The sequence below is a fragment of the Vicia villosa genome, linkage group LG4 (genome assembly GCF_029867415.1).
Source record: "Vicia villosa cultivar HV-30 ecotype Madison, WI linkage group LG4, Vvil1.0, whole genome shotgun sequence".
Taxonomy (NCBI): domain Eukaryota; kingdom Viridiplantae; phylum Streptophyta; class Magnoliopsida; order Fabales; family Fabaceae; genus Vicia; species Vicia villosa.
Window position 1 is genome coordinate 78150383 of NC_081183.1, and position 20394 is coordinate 78170776.

Below are 20394 nucleotides of genomic sequence, written 5' to 3' on the forward strand. Positions count from 1 at the left end.
TGATACACATAATCATGCAGGCCCTCAACACGGTATGTCAAACCACACATTTCTTCCTTTAATTCTGAAATGCTTCAATCTTTCCAATAAGAATAATCATGTTGGTCTTGTTGCATTTGTTGTATCAGCACCATCATCTCAGTTTATCGCGCCTCAATCCTTTGGTGGCACTGGGCTTCTTCCTCATGGTTGTGCATCATTTCCCTATATAAGTCATCTAGAGTAGCTGGTTGAGTTCTCCTGCAGGGTTGATGCACTGATGATGGTCCCCCAATATCCTTAGGAGGTGCTTGTTGTTGGTTTTGTGGTTGAGGTTCTTGTTGATCCATTTCTTGCTCTATTTCATCAGCATTATTCACTCCACCTTGGTCATTTTGCAAGTTAACACCGGAAGCAGGCACATTAAGGTCATAGAGCCAGTTGTTTCAGACGTCTATTCTAGTGATAGGGTCATCAGGCAAGATGACACTGTTGATTTTTTTGTTCCGTATCATAAGGTTGTACCTTTCATCATCTCTTGCCTTGATGAGACGGCCAGCTCTACAGTTGTTAATATCTAAAAAGGTAGCCGGTAGATAATGCAAGTTTTGCATCCTAGCACCCAAGCCAAGGGCTTGAGCTATCACAATGACAAACCCTCCTACGCAAAATGGTGTATTTCCGTCCCTCGAAATAAGAGACTGAATATGGGCCATGAAAAAGGTGTTGGGGTTGATTCAGTTATTTGCGGTGAAAGCACAGAAGTAGAAATACATCTCTTTGGCGTTAACCTTGTTGTTGTTGGTTCTTCCAAAAATCGTGTTTGCTAAGATGCGGTGGAAGTACCTGATGCACGGGTTATGGATGTGTGAGGAAAAACGTATATCAGGAGTGACATTTTCGTCACCAGACAATCGATGACATTGTACATATGCAGTAGCTTGCCAGTCTATCTCAGGAGGTATCTTATAATTCACACCGTCTCCACGAGTGAATTGGAATATCTCGCTTAAATTATCTTGATCCACGGTATACTCTTGGTTGAATAACCGGAAGGACATGGTTCCTGTAATATTTTGAGAGGCGTCGGCAAGAGTATTACCATAGGGTATGGCAAGGGTGACGAACGACAGGCTCTTCTAAAAGCTAAAAAAATGAATGCCATTGCATGTGCCTCTACGCAACATGCATGCACTATAGTGGTTCATTAAGTGAGGCTTTGCAGCCTTTGACCATACTACATGTCTCCTAATTGGACCAAAATTAATTTGGTATGAATTGCTTTGACTGAGATATAATGCTTGATCTTAGTCATTCTGTGGATCAAAACAACAACAACATAGCAACAGTCTCCACAATCTAATAATTGTAGACTAAAATTAAGCTTCAGACTGAATATTTGAATTGTGTGAAATATAAATACCTGTAAGGATATAACAGTAGCTGTAGAAGTATGGAAATTTTGCAACCAGGTATAAATTTTAGCAGCATCAATTTAACATATAGCAGTGTAGGAAATAGAGAAACAGTTTAGGAAATGAAGTGATTACTAATAATGAAATTTTAATGAAACAAAAACTAAAAATAATTCTGGGGTAAAATTGATAGATTATCAAAATACTAAAAAAAACAAAAAAATAAAAATCAAAGTACTAAAAATCAAAATACTAAAAATCAATTCCCCACACATCAAATATCTCTACTTCTAAGATGCCCTTTTGAGGCATTTCATTGCGTCTGGATATGTTTCCGGTGCATTGGCATCAGTCGCATTTTTTAACAGCGATGTGAACGTCTTTCCATAGATTGGGCCAAAAAAGGACGGCTTGTAAAATTTTAGCGCATGTCTTTGACGTGCTCGCATGTCCACCACAAGGCGCATCATGATAGTGAGATATTACGCTTTCCATCTCTCCTTCTGGGACACATCGACGAAAAATTCCATCGGCACCTCTCTTAAAGAGTAAAGGTTCGTCCCAATAATATTGTTTAAGATCATGGAATAACTTCTTCTTCTGTTGATAAGTCATGTCCAATGGATGCTTTCCTGCCGCTAAGTAATTAACAAAATCAGCTTCCCATGGCAGCGTGGTTTTAGTGCTTAATGTCTTAATGACTTCGGTGGTTTCATATTGGGCTTTAGGGTACTCCAATGTACCGCCTTCGGATTTTAAATGGGATATTAGGTGTTCGTAAGGGAAATCATCATTGATTGGTACTTCTCCGGGTTTAAGACCTTCCATTCTAGACAAATGGTCGGCTACAACATTCTCGGCACCCTTTTTATCCTTGACTTCCAAATCGAACTCTTGCAACAGTAGGATCCACCTTAACAGTCTAGGTTTTAAATCTTGTTTAGCTAATAGGTACCTAATGGCTGCATGATCGATGAAAATGATTATTTTTGCACCTACCAGATAGGAGCGGAATTTATCTAACGTGAAGACCACGGCCAAGAGTTCTTTTTCGGTGGTTGCATAATTCATTTCTGCAGGGTCCAAGGTTCTACTTGATAGTATATTGCATGGAGCTTTTAATCTTTCCTTTGTCCTAGGACTGCTCCTACGACGTAACCACTTGCGTCGCACATTATTTCAAAGGGCAGCCTCCAATTAGGCTGTTGCATGATGGGTGCAGACATAAGGGATGTTTTTAATTGTGAAAAGGCTCTTAAACATTGGTCATCATAATTGAACTCGACGTCTTTCATCAGGAGGTTGGTTAGAGGCTTGAAATCTTAGAGAAATCCTTTATGAATCGTCGGTAGAATCCGGCGTGTCCCAGGAAACTTCGTATTTCTCTTACTGTTTTCGGGGGTTGGAGGTTCTCTATAACTTCAATCTTTGCTTTGTCAACTTCAATTCCTTTTCTTGATACGATGTGCCCAAGAACAATCCCTTGTTTAACCATAAAATAGAACTTCTCCCAATTTAGAACTAGGTTCACTTGTACACATCTTTCCAACACTCTTTCTAGGTTTGACAGGCATCCTTCGAAACTTTCCCCACATACAGAGAAGTCATCCATAAAGACTTCCATGATGTTATCTATGAGATCAGCGAAAATTGACATCATGCATCTCTGAAATATCGCAGGTGCGTTACATAATCCAAACAACATTCGTCGATAGGCGAATGTTCCATAAGGACATGTGAAGGTTGTTTTCTCTTAGTCATCTGGGTGAATAGGAATTTGGAAGAATCCTGAATAACCATCAAGATAGCAGTAGTGGAAATACTTAACTAATCGTTCGAGCATTTGCTCTATAAAGGGAAGAGGAAAATGGTCCTTCTGAGTGGCCTTATTTAATTTTCTATAGTCAATACACATCCTTGCTCCAGTCACCATTCTTTCGGCTATAGACTCGCCAGATTTGTTTATTGTGAATGTTATGCCTTTTTTATTTGGTACACAATGGACTGGGCTTACCCACTGACTATCAGATGTTGGATATATAATTCCTGCATTCAGAAGCTTGGTTACTTCGTCCTTAACTACAGTGGTCAGGATTGGGTTAATTCTTCTTTGATGTTCTCTAGAAGATTTGCAGTCTTCTTCCAACATAATGTAATGCCTGCATATGGAAGGACTTATTCCTTTCAGATCAGCAATCTTATAACCTAACGCAGATGGGTATTTCCTTAAAACATGCAATAATTTTCCAGTCTCTGTTCGTCCTAATTCTGCGTTGACTATTACTGGTCTTTTGAGCTTGGCGTCTAGGAATTCATATCTAAGGGTATTTGGTAATGGTTTAAGGTCAGAGGCTGGTTGTTTTGGGAAAGGCATGTGATTGGGTGTCAAAGCCAAGCATTCGCTTAAGCTATCATCTCGGTATTCGAAACGCCAATTGTCATCTTCGAATATCAGGGGCACTGGAATTTTTATAATGTCAGAGTATGGTTCCTCTTCTAATTTCATCTCTATTACACATTCGTCGATAACGTCCACCAGATAGCATGTATCCTTTATAGCTAGGGCTTGAAGGAATTGTGTCAGAATAAATTTGATTTTCTCTCTGCCTACTTCGAATGTCATCTTGCCTTTCTTTACGTCTATAATGGCTCCGGCGGTGGCTAGGAATGGTCTTCCCAAGATTATAGGGGTATTGACGTCCTCTTTTATGTCCATAATTATGAAATCCGTGGGGATGTAAAATTGTCCTATGCGAACGGGAACGTTTTCAACAACGCCTACTGGATACTTAACAGAACGGTCTGCTAGTTGCACCGACATCTTGGTTGGTCTTAAGTCTCCCATTTTAAGCCTTTCACAAATAGATAAGGGCATTAGGCTAATACTGGCTCCTAAGTCACACAAGGCTTTGTCTATGAAAAACTTTCCTATATTACAGGGTATGGAAAAAATTCCTGGGACAAAGCCTCAACATGTCCTTGTATCCCTCCCATGCCTCGAAAAGAGACTCGTTGTCTTTTATTCTAAACCCATTGATCTGAGCTCTCAGCATGACTGTCTTGCTAAGGGGAAAGTATCGCGCCAAGAAGACTTTCTTCAATTTGTTCCAAGTAGTGACCGAATCGGTAGGTAGAGACTGGAGCCAGGCTCTAGCTCTATCCCTTAGCAAAAAAGTATGCCTTAGTCTGTACAATGTAACTGTTAATTACGATATCGACTAAATTAGTCCCCGGCAACGGTGCCAAAAACCTGATCGCGACAAAGTGGGTATGTCTATAGATTCGTGACTGCAAGTGCACAGTCTTATCGCGTAGCTTTAAAGATTATCAAACCCAAAGGACTAAGAGTCGGCCTACTGTATCTAATTGTTACTACGTAAATCTAAGGCTAAGATCTGATTGATTAGGATCAGACGGGGAAATAGAGGAATTAGAATTAATTTAAATAATAAAGATATACACCGGTATATAATGGTCGGACGTCGGGAATTTAGTAACCTATCAACGCGAATTATAATTTTATAATGTTACTATATTCCCTCGGTTACATGACTTACATACCGGTATAATATATTTAGCCATACATATTTTTAATAAACAGATCCAAACACATATAACAAACAAATATTATTCCACACATGATTTGATAATATAGCATTAATAATAAACAATAATTAATACTGAAAATAAAAACCTGAATTAAATTGTGGAACTGAACGTATCAATCTAGTAGTACCAAATCTCGATCCAGAACAGAAATCAAATAGCAGTAGTAAAATTTATTCCTAAAACTAAAACTAGATTCTGAAGTTGAAAAAGGAAATTAAATTGCAATAGTGTTTCCGGTGTGGAAATCTAATGTTAGCAGGTGGTGGAAACTAGATCTGGATGAAAGCAGAAGAAATTTTGGTTGCAGAAAATGGTGTGGAATCAACAACTCCTTCTCAAAATATTCGTCTAATATTTATAGTTGATTCACTTGAGTTAGGGTTGCTGGATTGTTGCTGAATAATTATTCCGTAGCTGGAGAATAGGAGTAGAAATAGCGGAGGAAAAATAGGCTTGGACGAACGACACTTCCACTGGGTGAGAGTGTGTGACCCACGTCACACACTTTGTGAACTAATGCATGACGGACGGCAGAAAAGGGGGGGGAGCGACGAACGACATGCTCCCTTTGTGGGATGCTTGTCGTTTGGGCCTTGCTTGGTCCACTTGTTTCTTTGCTTCACGAGCTTTCTTCATTTCTTCATATTTTGTTATTTTAAGCCCATTTTAATTACTTTGCTCATCATTTTTTTGCTCCTTTTCCGATTTAATCATTGTGAACGGTATATTCCTGAAACATAATAAAATACCAGCGTAATACGATAATAAAGTAATATAATTTAAATAAAACAGGGAAATAATCAGTGTAAATTAAGCTAAATATACGATATATTTTCGTGCTATCAATAAACTATCTTTTTCAAATCTAAGACTAAAAGAAAAATGAAGCTATTAACAATCAATATAGAGTGAGTGTTTTTCGTTGAAGTTCCTTGGCTTCTTCTTTGAGTCTTCAAGCCTTTTTATAGCCAATAGAGAAATATAACTGTTGGAGGGCAAATTCTGAATCTTGCAGAATGTTGGCGAATTGCTTGTAGTGGTAGACAAGATAGTACGCAACGTCCGTCCTTTTTCTTGGACTGGAGCGAAACATTCGCCTGTACCTTGTACTTCCGTACTACAGTGTAACATTAACTTTTTTTCTTGAACTTCAGAGGCTCTCAGCATGAGTTGGAAGAAAAATAATGAACATTGAATTCTTCAGAGCTTCAAGTCTTCAGAGTCTTCAGAACCGCGTCTTCAAAGTCTTCAGCACTTGGTCTTAAGAATCCTTTTGTCTTCAGAAACATGAATCTTTAGAGCTTCAAGTCTTCAGAACCACGTCTTCAGAGTCTTTACACACTTGATCTTCCGAACTGGTTTCTTCAAAACATCTATCAGAGTGATGACTTTATATGCTTCTGCTTCTTAAGTTGTTGCTACTGTTCATCAGAACTTTGTAGCGCGGAAACATAACCTGATGGCTTCTGATGTTTTGGCCACGCCTTCTCATCAAAATCAAACCTGTTTGTTAAGTACTCAACAATAACAAAAGTTAGCATGACAATAACAAAATTGCTCATACATATTGTTATCATTAAAACTCAGAGACGTATTGCAGAACCAAATCTTGTTCAAACATGTAGCTTTTGCTAACATGTTAAGACTCTAAAAAAAGGCGTGTGACGTCATCAAGTTCTAAACTTAACACACTTTGACTCTGAAAGAAATCAGTACTGTTTACAAAGACTCAGTCAAGTTCTAGAATACTTCTATAACAACGATTTTGATGAATGTTAGTGAAAGAGCTTCTAATCATGACTCTTATGGAAGAGATTCTGAAGACTCCTTTAGCTATGAGATTCGATTGTCCAAGTTATAAAGATTATGAAGGAAAGGTTCTGGAAGAACAAGTTTTAAAGATTTTGAAGAGAAAGATTTTAAAGACCAAGTGCTGAAGACTCTGAAGACAAGGTTCTGGATGAGCAAGTACTAAAAACTATTAAGATATAGGTTATGAAGATTCAAGTTTTGGTATTTCTAAGCATGCTTCATCACCTACTATCATAAGCCTCTGAAGTTTAGAAGATAAGATCAAAATTGGTTTACGTGAGGAAATAATATGAAGTACATATGTTTCCACTATCCAGATAGGGTGGCGTAAGGATTGTGTTATGGTACTACATTTTTTACCACTCCCTCACCGACCATTGTAGAAAAAAAAACTAGAGTTAAGTATTCCAATTCTATCCTTCAGCAGATTTGTTTTGGCTATAAAGGGAAGATTTAGAAGATCGAAGAAAATGCTGAACAACGATCAAGATACAAAACTTACATTGGAACGCTGTTGAATTCTCTCTGATATATTCTTTATAAATTTTTGTAAAAGCAAGTAAACTTTTGTTCGTTAACTTGCAACAAGTGAGCTTTTATTCATATACATGCTTAAACATTTTTGTGTTTTTGATTGTATTCAAATTTGTGTAATCTTTTTTCAAGAAGCATATATGTAAACACAACATGCATTTTAACTTGTAAGTTGATAGCTCCTTGAGAGACTAGGGTATAATTAGAATTTCCCAAGAAGACATTGACGAGTAGTCTTTGTGGTTTGTAACAGAGACAATTGGTCTTTGTTGTGGTTCTGTAATCAGTTTTGTTATAGTGGATTAAGTTCTTGTTAAGAAGCCAAAATCACCTTAGCGGGTGGACGAGACTAATTTTCTTGTGTTCTTTGTTCTTGATTCGGGAAGAACTTCATTTTATACCTTGAAACCCAATTCAACTCCTCCCACTTTCTTGGATTTCTCGCACTTTCAATATATATATATATATATATATATATATATATATATATATTATATATATATATATTATATATATATATATATATATATATATATATATATATATATATATATAGTTGGCAAAACGGGCTATCTGATTCGCTTCGGGCCGGCCTTTGATGGCTTCGGACCTTTGGCGGGCCGGACATAAAAGCCCGTAATTTAAACGGGCTACAATTTAGTTGTTCAAAACTGGCCTTTTGCGGACCTCGGTTAAACGGGCCGGCCCGGATTATATTTAATAATTATTTTTTAGTTAAAAATGATATTTTTTAAAAATGAAATAAAAAAATTAATAATTCATAAACAAAAAAGTAAAATATATAAGTATTGAGCACTAAAAACAATATAAGTCAATTACATACATAACATCTAAGATAGAATATCGTAAAGTAAAAACCATCAATTATTAATATTATTTTGTTTGAGAATTAATAATATTAAGATTCATTTTAATAATATATATATATTTATATATATATATATATATATATATATATATATATATATATATATATATATATATATATATATATATATATATATTTTTGGAAAAGATTCATTTTAATAATATTAGATGTTCAAATTAAATCAAGGGTTAATAGTACCTTACCCCCTGTAATATGAGCGTGTTTTGATTTATCCCCACCGTTGTCAAAGGTAGGTTTGGGAAACGGTTTTTTTGAAAAAACCGTTGCCAAAAGGTAGGGAGGGAGAAAAAACAAAATTCGCTAACATTACAGGGGGTGAATTACTATTAACCCTTAAATCAAATAAACTATTACTCTTAATATATATATATATATATATGGTGCATTCAATATATACGTGTATAAATTAAATGAATTAATATTTTGATTGAACTTTTTTGTGAACTATGAACAACTATATAATGCATTATATATATATATATATATATATATATATATATATATATATATATATATATATATATATATATATATATATATATATATATATATATATATATATATATATATATATATATATATATATATATGAGGGTTATATTTACTCCAGAAGTAAGTTATTATAACTTACTCCAAATCTAGACCATTGATTCTTCTCAATCTAATGGTTAAAAATAATAAGTAATAGTTTTCTCTCTCCACATTTAATTACTTATTATTTTTAATCACTAGATTGAAAAAAATCAATGGTCTAGATTTAGAGTAAGTTATAATAACTTAAATATAACCCTCCTCATATATATATATATATATATATATATATATATATATATATATATATATATATATATATATATATATATATATATATATATATATATATATATATATATATATATATATATTAGTATATTGTATTAAATTTTTTGTATATGGTATATTGGCATAATTTAAATCTTTTAATCTTTTAACGATATACTAATATTTTAAGAAAATTTCTTCACCCACCTCCTAACCTTCTTGCCCACCCCCGGTGAATTTACCACACTACCCCTTGTTTCGGAAGTTCATTTTCGAAAAGGTACTTTTTTTGTTAAAAAAGGTGTTTTCGGAAATGAACTTCTGAAAACGTGTTTTTTTAATATAAAATATTGATTTCGGAGATGCATCTCCGAAATAAAGTTACATTTTAAGAAAATGTGGTGTTTCGGAAGTTCATCTCCGAACTCACCCCCATGATGGAATTCGGAAATGAACCTCCGAAATATTCCAAGACCAAATTGGTCTTGGAATGTTTCAGATATACACTTCTGAAATAATTAATAATTATTAAAAAATTAAAATCAAGGTGAATCAATACAATTAATAGGTATAAAATCAAGGTGAATCAATAAAATTAAGGTGAATCAATAAAATCAAGGTGAATCAAAACATCCTAAACTATTTGAAAGTTAAAAATTATTTTACTAACTTATATAAATCAAAAACATTTTAATTCCATAAGTAAATTTTGAATTATATAGAATTAAATATAAAATTTATTCATTAAATAAAATTAAGACAAAATCTTTTTTTAATTTTTTTAAACTAAATAAAAAATTATCTCCTTTTTAATTATGAATATATAATATATAAATATATTATATATTAATATATAATATATAAATATATAATAATTATTATAAATTAAAACACTCATTTTTTTAATTTTTATAATTATTATATAAATATATAAATATATTTATAATTAATATATAATAATTATTAAATAAATATATAAATATATAATTTTTATAAATATATAATAATTATTATAATTATTATATAAATATATAAATTAAAACACTTATTTTTTTAATTTTTTTTGTAAATACATAATGATTATTATAAATATATAAATATATAAATAAAAAATTATAACTCATTTTGTAAGTGAAATTATTTTAATTTTTTAATTAAAAAAAATTTTAAATTTTAAAATATGAATTAGAATAAAAATATATAATAATTATTATTCATAACTAATAAATTATATCAAAATATATAATTATTATTATTTATTACTCATAAATTATATCAAATTTTTAATATATAAATTAATTCATATCCTAAAATTAATTTTTGGAATTTTTATATGTTTTTTGTTTTTTCGGAGATGCATCTCAGAATTAATCAAAATCCTAATTTTTGGGATTTTTTCGGAAATGCACTTCCGAAGTCTGGAAAAATTTAGAAAAAAAAATATTTCGGAAATGCATTTCCGAAGCAAGGGTAAAATGGGATTTTCGCTGGGGGTGACCCCCATAGGGAGGTGGGTAAAGAAAAAACCTATTTTAATTGGCATAATTTACTCTATGAACAACTATATCTTTTTATGGATATTAGTATATTGTATTAAAATTTTTGTCGTAAAAAAATTAGCGGGTTACCCGCAATCGGTCGAACTAACCCGATTAACATTGGGTCTTTAATAGACGGGGCCTTTAACATTGGTTAATATCAGAGGTTAAACTCTAGACCAACTGTTTATAATTATTTAACTCAATTAACACATATAATTTGAACTATCACATCACCCTTATATTATTATTTTATTTAATAGGTGACTTTATAAAATATATATTCAATTTAAATCTCCTTACAAAAAAAATTATATTTAAAAAAACTATGTTCAAAATTTTTAATTTATTCAATAAAAAAGATATAGTAAAATTTATAAAAGTAGTTACTTAACTTTATATAAGTTTTAGAAAATTAAATTTAAATTACGATATAACAAATATTAATTTAATATATAAAAATAATTAATATATAAATACTTCTGATTATAAAAATAATTAATATATAAATACTTCTGATTAAATTTAAACTACAAAGTAACAAATATTAATTCAATATATAAAAATAATTAATATCTAATTAATATTAATTTAAACTACGAAAGTTAAACTTTTGATATATAATATAAGTAAAAAAGTATCATTGTGATAAAATAATTATTTTGAAATGAATTTAAAATTACGTTTGGTTTGGTTACGAGTTCAGTTTTGGACAATAATATTTTAATTTTTTTTTATTGTGTATTAATGTAATTAAGTATAAATAATATTTTTAATTTATATATTTCTATATTACTAAACTATTATTTTTAAAGATTATTTTAATAATTTTATCACCAAATATTTAAACATATTAATTTTCAACATTTATTTTTAAAATGTAATATTTTGAGGAGAATAATTGATTTATATTTTTATTTCTATTTTGTGCTAATTTTTAGTCTATACTAGTATTGGATACTGATTTGGACTGAATATAATATTTATGATGAATTTAAAAATTAATTATATATATATATATATATATTTATATATATTAAACACTTGATTGAAATAAATTAACTAATAACTTATACTTGATAATTGATGACTGAATATTAAATAAATTAATTGAAATATTTGCTAAAATAGCGATTTAAGTAGTCAATAAATATAAAATGATTTAAAACAACATTTTTTTATTTGTAACTAACACATATCATTTGAACTATCACAACACCTTATATCACTATTTTATTTATTTGGTGATTTAAAAAAAAATATATTCATTTTAAATCTCCTTTGTAAAAAATAATTTATATTTTAAAAAACGAAGTTATTTTAATATTTAAATTTAATCAATAAAAAAGATATAGTAAATTTTTAAAAAATAATTAATAAATTTTTTATAACTTTTAGAAAATTAAATTGAAACTATGAAATATATATATATATATATATATATATATATATATATATATATATATATATATATATATATATATATATATATAAAAGTCTTTTTAAAAACAATTATTCTAAAATAAAGTTTTGGTCCTCCTATTTTGGTGTTTTCACGATTTTAGTCCACCTGTTTTGTTTTTAAATACTTTTGGTCCCTCATCCTTATTTTGGCTTAAAAAAACACTTATGTATCACTTTTTAAAATAGATAGTTCATCCTCAAGTGAGGATGGGGACCAAAAGTGAGGATGAGAGACTAAAAAACTTATTTTAAAATGTGACATATAAGCGTTTTTCGTAATCAAAGTTAGGATGAGAGACCAAAAGTGTTTAAAAACAAAATAAGAGGACTAAAATTGTGAAAACACAAAAAAAGAGGGATCAAAACTGTAATTTAACCAAATAATAATTAATTAACTTTATTTAACTTTTAATAAATTAAATTGAAACTATGAAATAGAAAATTTTATTTTGATATAAAAGATCATTAATAAATAATTACTTAGTAACAAAACAAAATTTAAATTTATATAACTTTATATATATATATATATATATATATATATATATATATATATATATATATATATATATATATATATATATATATATATATATATATATATATAGTCATAATCAAATGACACCAATGTATCAAACTTAGTAACATAACACATTCGTTAACTCTTCGTCTCGTGTTCTTATAATAAAATTCACCGTTGAATTGAAAGTTATGATCATATAGATCGTACACCTATACAATTTCACATTAATCAGAAATTATTTGACATGTCAAAAAGATGTATAAAAACTAACATCTTACAAAATTTCATAAAAACCATTAATTTTTATTAATCTCTTTAACGTATCAAATGATTTTTATTGATGTGAGAATTTATAGGTGTTATATATATGATCATAGCTTTCAATTTATCAGTTATTTTTATTATACAGACATGATATATATATATATATATATATATATATATATATATATATATATATATATATATATATATATATATATATATATATATATATATATATATATATATATGTGTGTGTGTGTGTGTGTGAGAAAAATCTATCATTGTAATAAAATAACTATTTTAATAATTATCTTTGAATGAATTTAATATTGTTTTTGGTTACGAGTTTAATTTTAGATGACAACATTTTAATTTGTATTTTTATAATGTATTAATGTAAACAAGTATAAATAATTTTTTTTAATTTACATTTTTCAATTTTAGTAAACTAATTTTGTTAAAATTTTCATTAATATTATTTTAATAATTTTATGTAAAATTAATTTATATTAATTTTTATCATATTAATTTTCAATATTTTATTTTTAAAATGTAATATTGTAAGGATAATAATTGATTTATTTTTTATTTCTATGTTCTATTAATTTTTATGCAACACTAGTTCTAGATACTAATTGAACTAAAATACTGAGTATGATAATTATGATCAATTTTAGAATATATATTAACACTTGATTGAAATAATATAATTGATAGTTTATAGTTGAGGATTCATTTATGATTGATAGTTAATGAGTTAATTGAAATTCTTAAAAAAATAGCGGTTCATATAATTGATAAATATAAAATGACATAAAAGAACATTTTTTTTATCAATAACTTAGTGATTATATAGTCTATTGTATATTATTAAATTAATTTATATGTCTAATTAAATATAATATCAAAATATATCAACACATATGTATAAATTTTATAGACAGATAACACATGAAAAATTAGTAGTGAACATCAATGGAGAACAAGGATGAAATCAGCGGAGGAAGAGAATGGAGAAAGATGAAATGAAAACGTCGGAGAAAAGAATTACAATAAAAGATTTATAAATTTTTTAAATATAAACTTTGACTTTGAATTACAATAAAATTTTCATAAATTTTTTAAATATAAACTTTGACTTTTTTTATAATGTTACATTTAAAATATATTTATTTCATTTTAAACTTTTAAAAAATAAAAATTTATTTTAGTTAAAATAATAAGAATAAAAATGATAAGAAAATTGACAAGATAAAAGCTACAAATTCAAAAGATGTTTCAAGTAGCTTTTGAGAAAAATATACTAGTTAGTAAATGGAGTTAGAATCTATTTAGTAAAAATAACGGTTGACTAATGAGTTAGCTGATAATTTATAACTTATGATTAATAGCTAATAATTAATAATTTATAGTTGATAGTTGATAGACTTATTAAAATTTTATAAAATTAACCGTTTAACTAACTTAAATATAAAATTACATAAAAAAATATTTGGTACATAATTATTTCATTTCAAACTAAAATAAATAAGAAAGAATAATAAGCCGCGTATAATGGTCCTTATTCATCCTTAGAAGTCCAATGGTGGATGCAAAGCAAACATTAGATGTACCCTTCAAGTTTCAACTTTTTCCTCATTTAGTTTCTTTCTCATCCTACATGTACACCTTGTCTTTATTTCTCATTAATTAATTCTGATTCTAGAAAAAAGATAAAACCACACTCTTTATTTTACTCCTTTTTCCTCATTTGTCGGCTTCATTATTCTCTTCTCTAAAATTTTACACACAAATTGATCATCATTTTATTTTATTTAATTTTTTTGCTCTCACTTCTTTCACAAGTAACGTTACTGAATTTCATAATCCTTAAAGAGTGACATTGAACATTGGCTATTTAACAACACATTTTTGTATGATTCATTTGATTGTTGATTTCTGATTTTTTCGATTTTGAGCTGAGAGTTGGTGTTGTTGTTGTGGGAAGAAACTGTTAGAAATGCCGCGTCGGGCTGCCGAGTTTCGGCGCCCGATTCGACGGAAGTTGTCTTATGGGATCTGCTTTCTTCTTGGAGCGTTTTCCGTTGTCGGTTTGGTTTTGCTTTTTCTTCAACATAGTTACCATGAAGATCGGGTCAAACATCCTCTTCTGGTACCGACATTACATCTTCTCTTCTATTTTTATTTTTTTTTATGCAAATGCCTCTAAAACCTTTATATTGTTGAGCTCATGAGAGTCAATTGGTGTGAAAAATTGTTGATTTGATGATTTCATATACTGATATATGTTAAAATTCTTTGATTTCTAAATGCTTTGTTTTGATCGTAGTAATGCTATCGATGAATGATCTATTTGTTTACGCGAATAGAACCGTACTCTCTTAAGTTTTTAGAGGTCCTATGTTGGTTTGTTACGGTTCAAACGTGACAATATAAATGGGCCCTATTTAGTTGTGCTTTAACCATGGCCGGTTTATTATGAGACCCTATTTACTCACAAATTTATCCTGAAAAATTTGAAGCTCTGTACTATAGCTCATCTTGCACAGCCTCAAAGACGGCTCTGACGCAAGCCAAATGAAATTGTTTGGTGTTCACTAACACATCATTACAGTTGCACATCCGATTATGAGAAATGGTTATCCCATTTGTAGTTCCCTGTAGAATCTAACCATCATTTCTGATTTTCTTAGGTTTCTTGTGCTTGTGACTTATCCCTTTAGCCATTCTGATTTTCAATAACAATCTACCACTCATTTTGTTAATTTGATAAGTTTCTAGATATCTAGTTATGTTGCATAAAATATCTACCTTTTAAGATTGAGTTTACAATTTTGAAGCTAATGTGTTATTTAATTACATTATTTTTCCCTCATTGAAAAATCTTCATGAATATAGTGTTAGTTATACCAATTTGCTTTTATACATGATAAATGATGCAATTAAAGAGCAATTCATGCGTCTAAATCAAAATTTGAAGATGAGTAAATGGTCATTTATAGCGATGCATGAAAAAGTAATCCAGATATCTCAAATCTATGTAGTTGTAACTGTAAATTCTCAACAGTTTTACATTGCCGTGACCATGACGGCTATGTTCTTCTTTCAATGTTATGACTGTTGTTACGGTTTAGGTGATTTTGCTATTTTCTGTTGAAACTATTTCTTTAACCAATGCGACTTTTGTTCTTACTGAATAAGTTACTTGTTGCAGGAGGGAAACAAACATGTAGAGCATTTTGCTAAGGATAGATTGAATTTTACCGAAGAAATTTCAAGTGCGACATCTTTTTCAAGGCAATTAGCAGAGGAAATGGTTCTTGCCAAAGCTTATGTGGTTATAGCCAAAGAACACAATAATCTTCATCTAGCATGGGAGCTAAGCTTAAAGATTAGAAGTTGCCAGCTTTTGCTGTCGAAAGCTGCCATGGCCGGAAGGCCTGTCACGAAGGAGGAAGCCGAACCGATAATTAAAAGCCTATCTTCTTTAATTTTCAAGGCACAAGACATCCATTATGACATTGCAACCACTATAGTTACAATGAAATCGCATATTCAAGCTCTTGAAGAGCGAGCGATTGCAGCGTCAGTTCAAAGCAATGTGTTTGCTCAAATATCGGCCGAAGCATTACCGAAGAGTCTTCATTGCTTAGATGTTAAACTTAATGCTGATTGGTTAACGAAACCTTCTCTGAAAAAACTCTCAGATGAGACGAGAAACTCGCTCCGGCTTACGGATCAGAATCTATATCATTTCTGCATCTTTTCGGATAATGTACTGGCAACGTCGGTCGTTGTTAACTCAACAGTTGTCAATGCTGAGTATCCAATGCAGTTAGTTTTCCATATTGTAACTGATGGTGTCAACTATGGAACAATGCAAGCATGGTTCCTCGGTAACAACTTCAAAGGTGCTACAATAGAGGTGCAGAATGTCGAAGATTTTCACTGGCTGAATGAATCTTATTCTCCGATTGTCAAACAGCTTCTCAATTCAGAATCTCGCGCCTTTTATTTCGGAGCATATCCAGATGTAAACCCTGAACCCAAACTGCGGAACAACAAGTTTTTGTCTTTACTAAACCATCTTCGGTTTTACATCCCCGAGATTTATCCACAGCTTGAGAAGATTGTTTTCCTTGACGATGATGTCGTTGTCCAGAAAGACCTAACACCACTTTTCTCACTTGAATTGCATGGAAACGTAATCGGTGCAGTCGAAACCTGTCTTGAAGCTTATCACCGGTACTACAAGTATCTCAACTTCTCGAGTCCAATCTTAAGCTCAAAGTTCGATCCACAGACATGCGCGTGGTCATTAGGCATGAATGTTTTTGACTTGGTTCAGTGGAAGAAATCAAATGTGACAGCAATATACCACTACTGGCAAGAGCAGAATGCGAATGGGACGCTGTGGAAGCTCGGTACACTTTCTCCTGCACTTCTTAGTTTTTATGGTTTGGTGGAACCACTTGACAGAAGATGGCATGTATTAGGATTAGGTTATGACCTAAATATTGATAATCGGTTAATTGATAGTGCGGCTGTTATTCACTTCAATGGTAACATGAAACCATGGCTGAGATTATCTATAAGCAGGTATAGGCCACTATGGCACAAGTACATAAATCAAAGTCACCCTTATTTTCAAGAATGTGCTATAGGTTAAAATACAACTACTTCTTGATTGCTTATAGATTATTCTATCACAGATTATTGTAGAGTCAGAAGTAGATAATTTTGACTTAAAATTACAATCTCTTGAAATAGAAAAAGAATAAAGTTTTTGCCATTGTTGCTTTGATTTCCTTTTTACCTTTGATTTTGCAGTCACAGTTCCTTGAAATAGAAAATTCTTGCTATGTTATGTCTTAATACCAAATAAGAAGCTTAGATTTGAATCTAACAGGACTTGTAAGAAATGCATTAAAGATGAATAGAATTCTTCACTCCTAAGGTTTGAATCTAACAGTCTTTCTGACAATGATATGTAGGTATTGTGTCTGTAGTATATATTCACGTGAATGAGAATCTAATAAAGAGCTTTTTTTTACAACACTGTCTAAGATATAGCAATGCCTAGCGTTTTGCTACTTCTTTCTCATTGCTAAATAATAAGTTATATGACTCATGAGAGGTGGTTGGAGAGGTAAACATCAATGCCAGTTAATTTTTTATTTATCATACTTCATGAAGAAAGCTAACAATTAAGGCTTTTATGACCATAAGTACTTTGCAATAACTTGTGGTTTTGAAACTAGAATCCAAATTTTCAACCCACGATAGACAATATAACGGTGATACATATATCATTATTAAAATGATAATGACATAAATTAAACTATATAACTTAATTATGTCATTATCATTAAAATTTAATTTATGTCATTAAACTATATATAATATTATCCTTTTAATAATGATATATCACATTGAAAATATGTAATGATTGAATTTGTTTGTTTGTTAAAATTTAAAATATATATAATGAATTGACCATCAAAATTTATTAGAAGTAATTCATATTCATTTCATTTTAGTTTGCATTTGCATTTGAATTTGATTTTCATTTCGGTTGTATTTTAAGTTTGGTTATATAAATATTAAAATTAAGTTTTCAATTTTGTAACTGTTTTTCAATTGAAAAAAAGTTAAGTTATAATTTTGGTACTCTCTCTCTATAATTCTTTCTCATCTTCATCTTCTCAATTCTTATGCATTAATAGAGGTTTAACTCCAACAATTGGTATCCAAAGTTTCAGTTCTTATTCTGGAAAGAGAAACATGAGTGTATGTGAGGTGTGTAATTGATTTCATTTCTTAAATTCGGGTTGAATTTATGATCGAAATCGAACAGAATCACATTTCTTGATTCTGTGGGATTAGCAAACACAAGTGTTTGTGAGAATTGAGTGATTTGCGCAAGATCGAAGATGAACACAGGAAACAGTAGCTTGATCACAAAGCTTCCAATATTTGAGGGAAAGAACTGGAATTGGTGGATAATTTAGATGCGTGTGTTGTTTGAAATCGGTGCATCAATGATGATTACATGCCAGTTGCAGCACATGCAATAGAAGCGCAAAGAAACGTGCAAAGAGAACTGAGGAAGAAGGATTAGAAGGCGTTGTTCAATAATCATCAGTGTGTGAATACGAATGTGTTTGAGAAGATCGTTGATTCAAAAAAGATGAAGGTTGCGTGGGACACACTGGTACAGTGCTACGACGGTGATACATCAATCAAGAAGGTGAAGCTTCAGAGTCTACGTAAGTAGTATGAGAATCTTAACATGAAGAACAATGAGAAGGTACCAAATTGCATTTCCAAAGTGAATGTGGTCGCCAATGAGATCTAAAGAAGTTATTATTGAGAAGGTATTAAGATCACTTACTCCTCGATTTGATTACATTGTTGTAGCAATTGAACATTCTAAGAACATGAGCACCATGAGAATTGTAGAGATGCTGAGTAGTCTAGAGGCACAAGAGATGCATCTAATTGAGATAAACTATGAAAGAGAGGTATAGCAGGCTCTGAAAGCATGTTTAGGTATAAAGAATCATAAGTAGTCTTGGTCAGAGGCCAAGAATAGATATGGTGATTCTCAGAAGTGAGAAGCCTTCAATTCTGAAGACAAGAAACATCAGAAAAAGGATAAGTGTGACAAGAGAAATGTTCAATATTACAAATGTAATAGGTTTGGTCATTTCGCTAAGGACTATTGGTCAAACAAGGAAAAGAATTCAGAAGAAGTAAATATAGCTAGAGGAGATTCTAATGATGAACCCGTGCTATTGATGACTTCTGAATCTTATGGTGGATATTTGGTAGACTAGTGGTATATGGAAGCTGGCTGTTCAAATCACCTAACTGGAAACAAACAAAGGCTGGTTGATTTTGATCTAAAAAGAGGACAAAGATTAGGTGTGTTGATGATAATACCTTAATGCTAAAGGAATGTGAAATGTCAAAGTCATAGTGAAGAATGGAAAAACTATTCTGATCAAGGATGTTTGGTATGTTCCTGGTATGAAGAGAAATATGATGAGTGTAGGTTAGCTAATTGAGAAAGGTTTCTCAATAACTATGAAGAACAATCTCTTAAAGTTGTATAATTCTAATCAGAAGCTGATTATGCAATATGAGTAGGGAAGCAACAGAAGATTCAAGGTGAATATGGAGACAGTTGAAACTAAATATCTTAGTGCAGAAGGTGTTGAAGGTGACAGTGAGTTATGGAACAAGATATTGGGTCATCTGAACTTAAATAGCTTAGGGCATCCGAGTTTTAAGAAGCTGGTACATGGCATTCCTAAAGTTGTGAAGCATGAGAAGTAATATGAGATATACATCAAAGGCAAGCAAACTATATTTCCATTTGCATTAGAAGTGGCTCATAGAGCAAAGCATGCTTTAGGAGTAGTGCATTATGATGTACGTGGGCCATTTGAAGTATCTTCACTTGGAGGAATCAAGTACTTTGTGTCTTTTTTGATAAGTTTACAAGAATGACATGGGTAGAACTTATCTAGTTTAAGCATG

General features: G+C 30.6%; 1 protein-coding gene across 1 annotated transcript; it reads left to right on the plus strand.

Annotated features, from left to right (window-relative positions):
• The first annotated feature begins 14620 nt into the window (after positions 1 to 14620).
• Positions 14621 to 17641, plus strand: LOC131599275 (hexosyltransferase GAUT11-like). The gene is made up of 2 exons (XM_058871683.1): positions 14621 to 15001; positions 16064 to 17641. The coding sequence occupies exons 1-2, from the start codon at positions 14849 to 14851 to the stop codon at positions 17516 to 17518; spliced, it is 1608 nt and encodes a 535-aa protein (XP_058727666.1). The 5' UTR covers positions 14621 to 14848; the 3' UTR covers positions 17519 to 17641.
• The last annotated feature ends 2753 nt before the right edge of the window (positions 17642 to 20394 follow it).

What these genes read in the sequence shown, in the direction of transcription:
- LOC131599275 (XM_058871683.1), top strand. Translation starts at nt 14,849, where the DNA reads ATGCCGCGTCGGGCTGCCGAGTTTCGGCGCCCGATTCGACGGAAGTTG. An exon ending in GGGTCAAACATCCTCTTCTG is followed by an intron (nt 15,002 to 16,063) that starts GTACCGACATTA and finishes TACTTGTTGCAG; the next exon opens with GAGGGAAACAAACATGTAGA.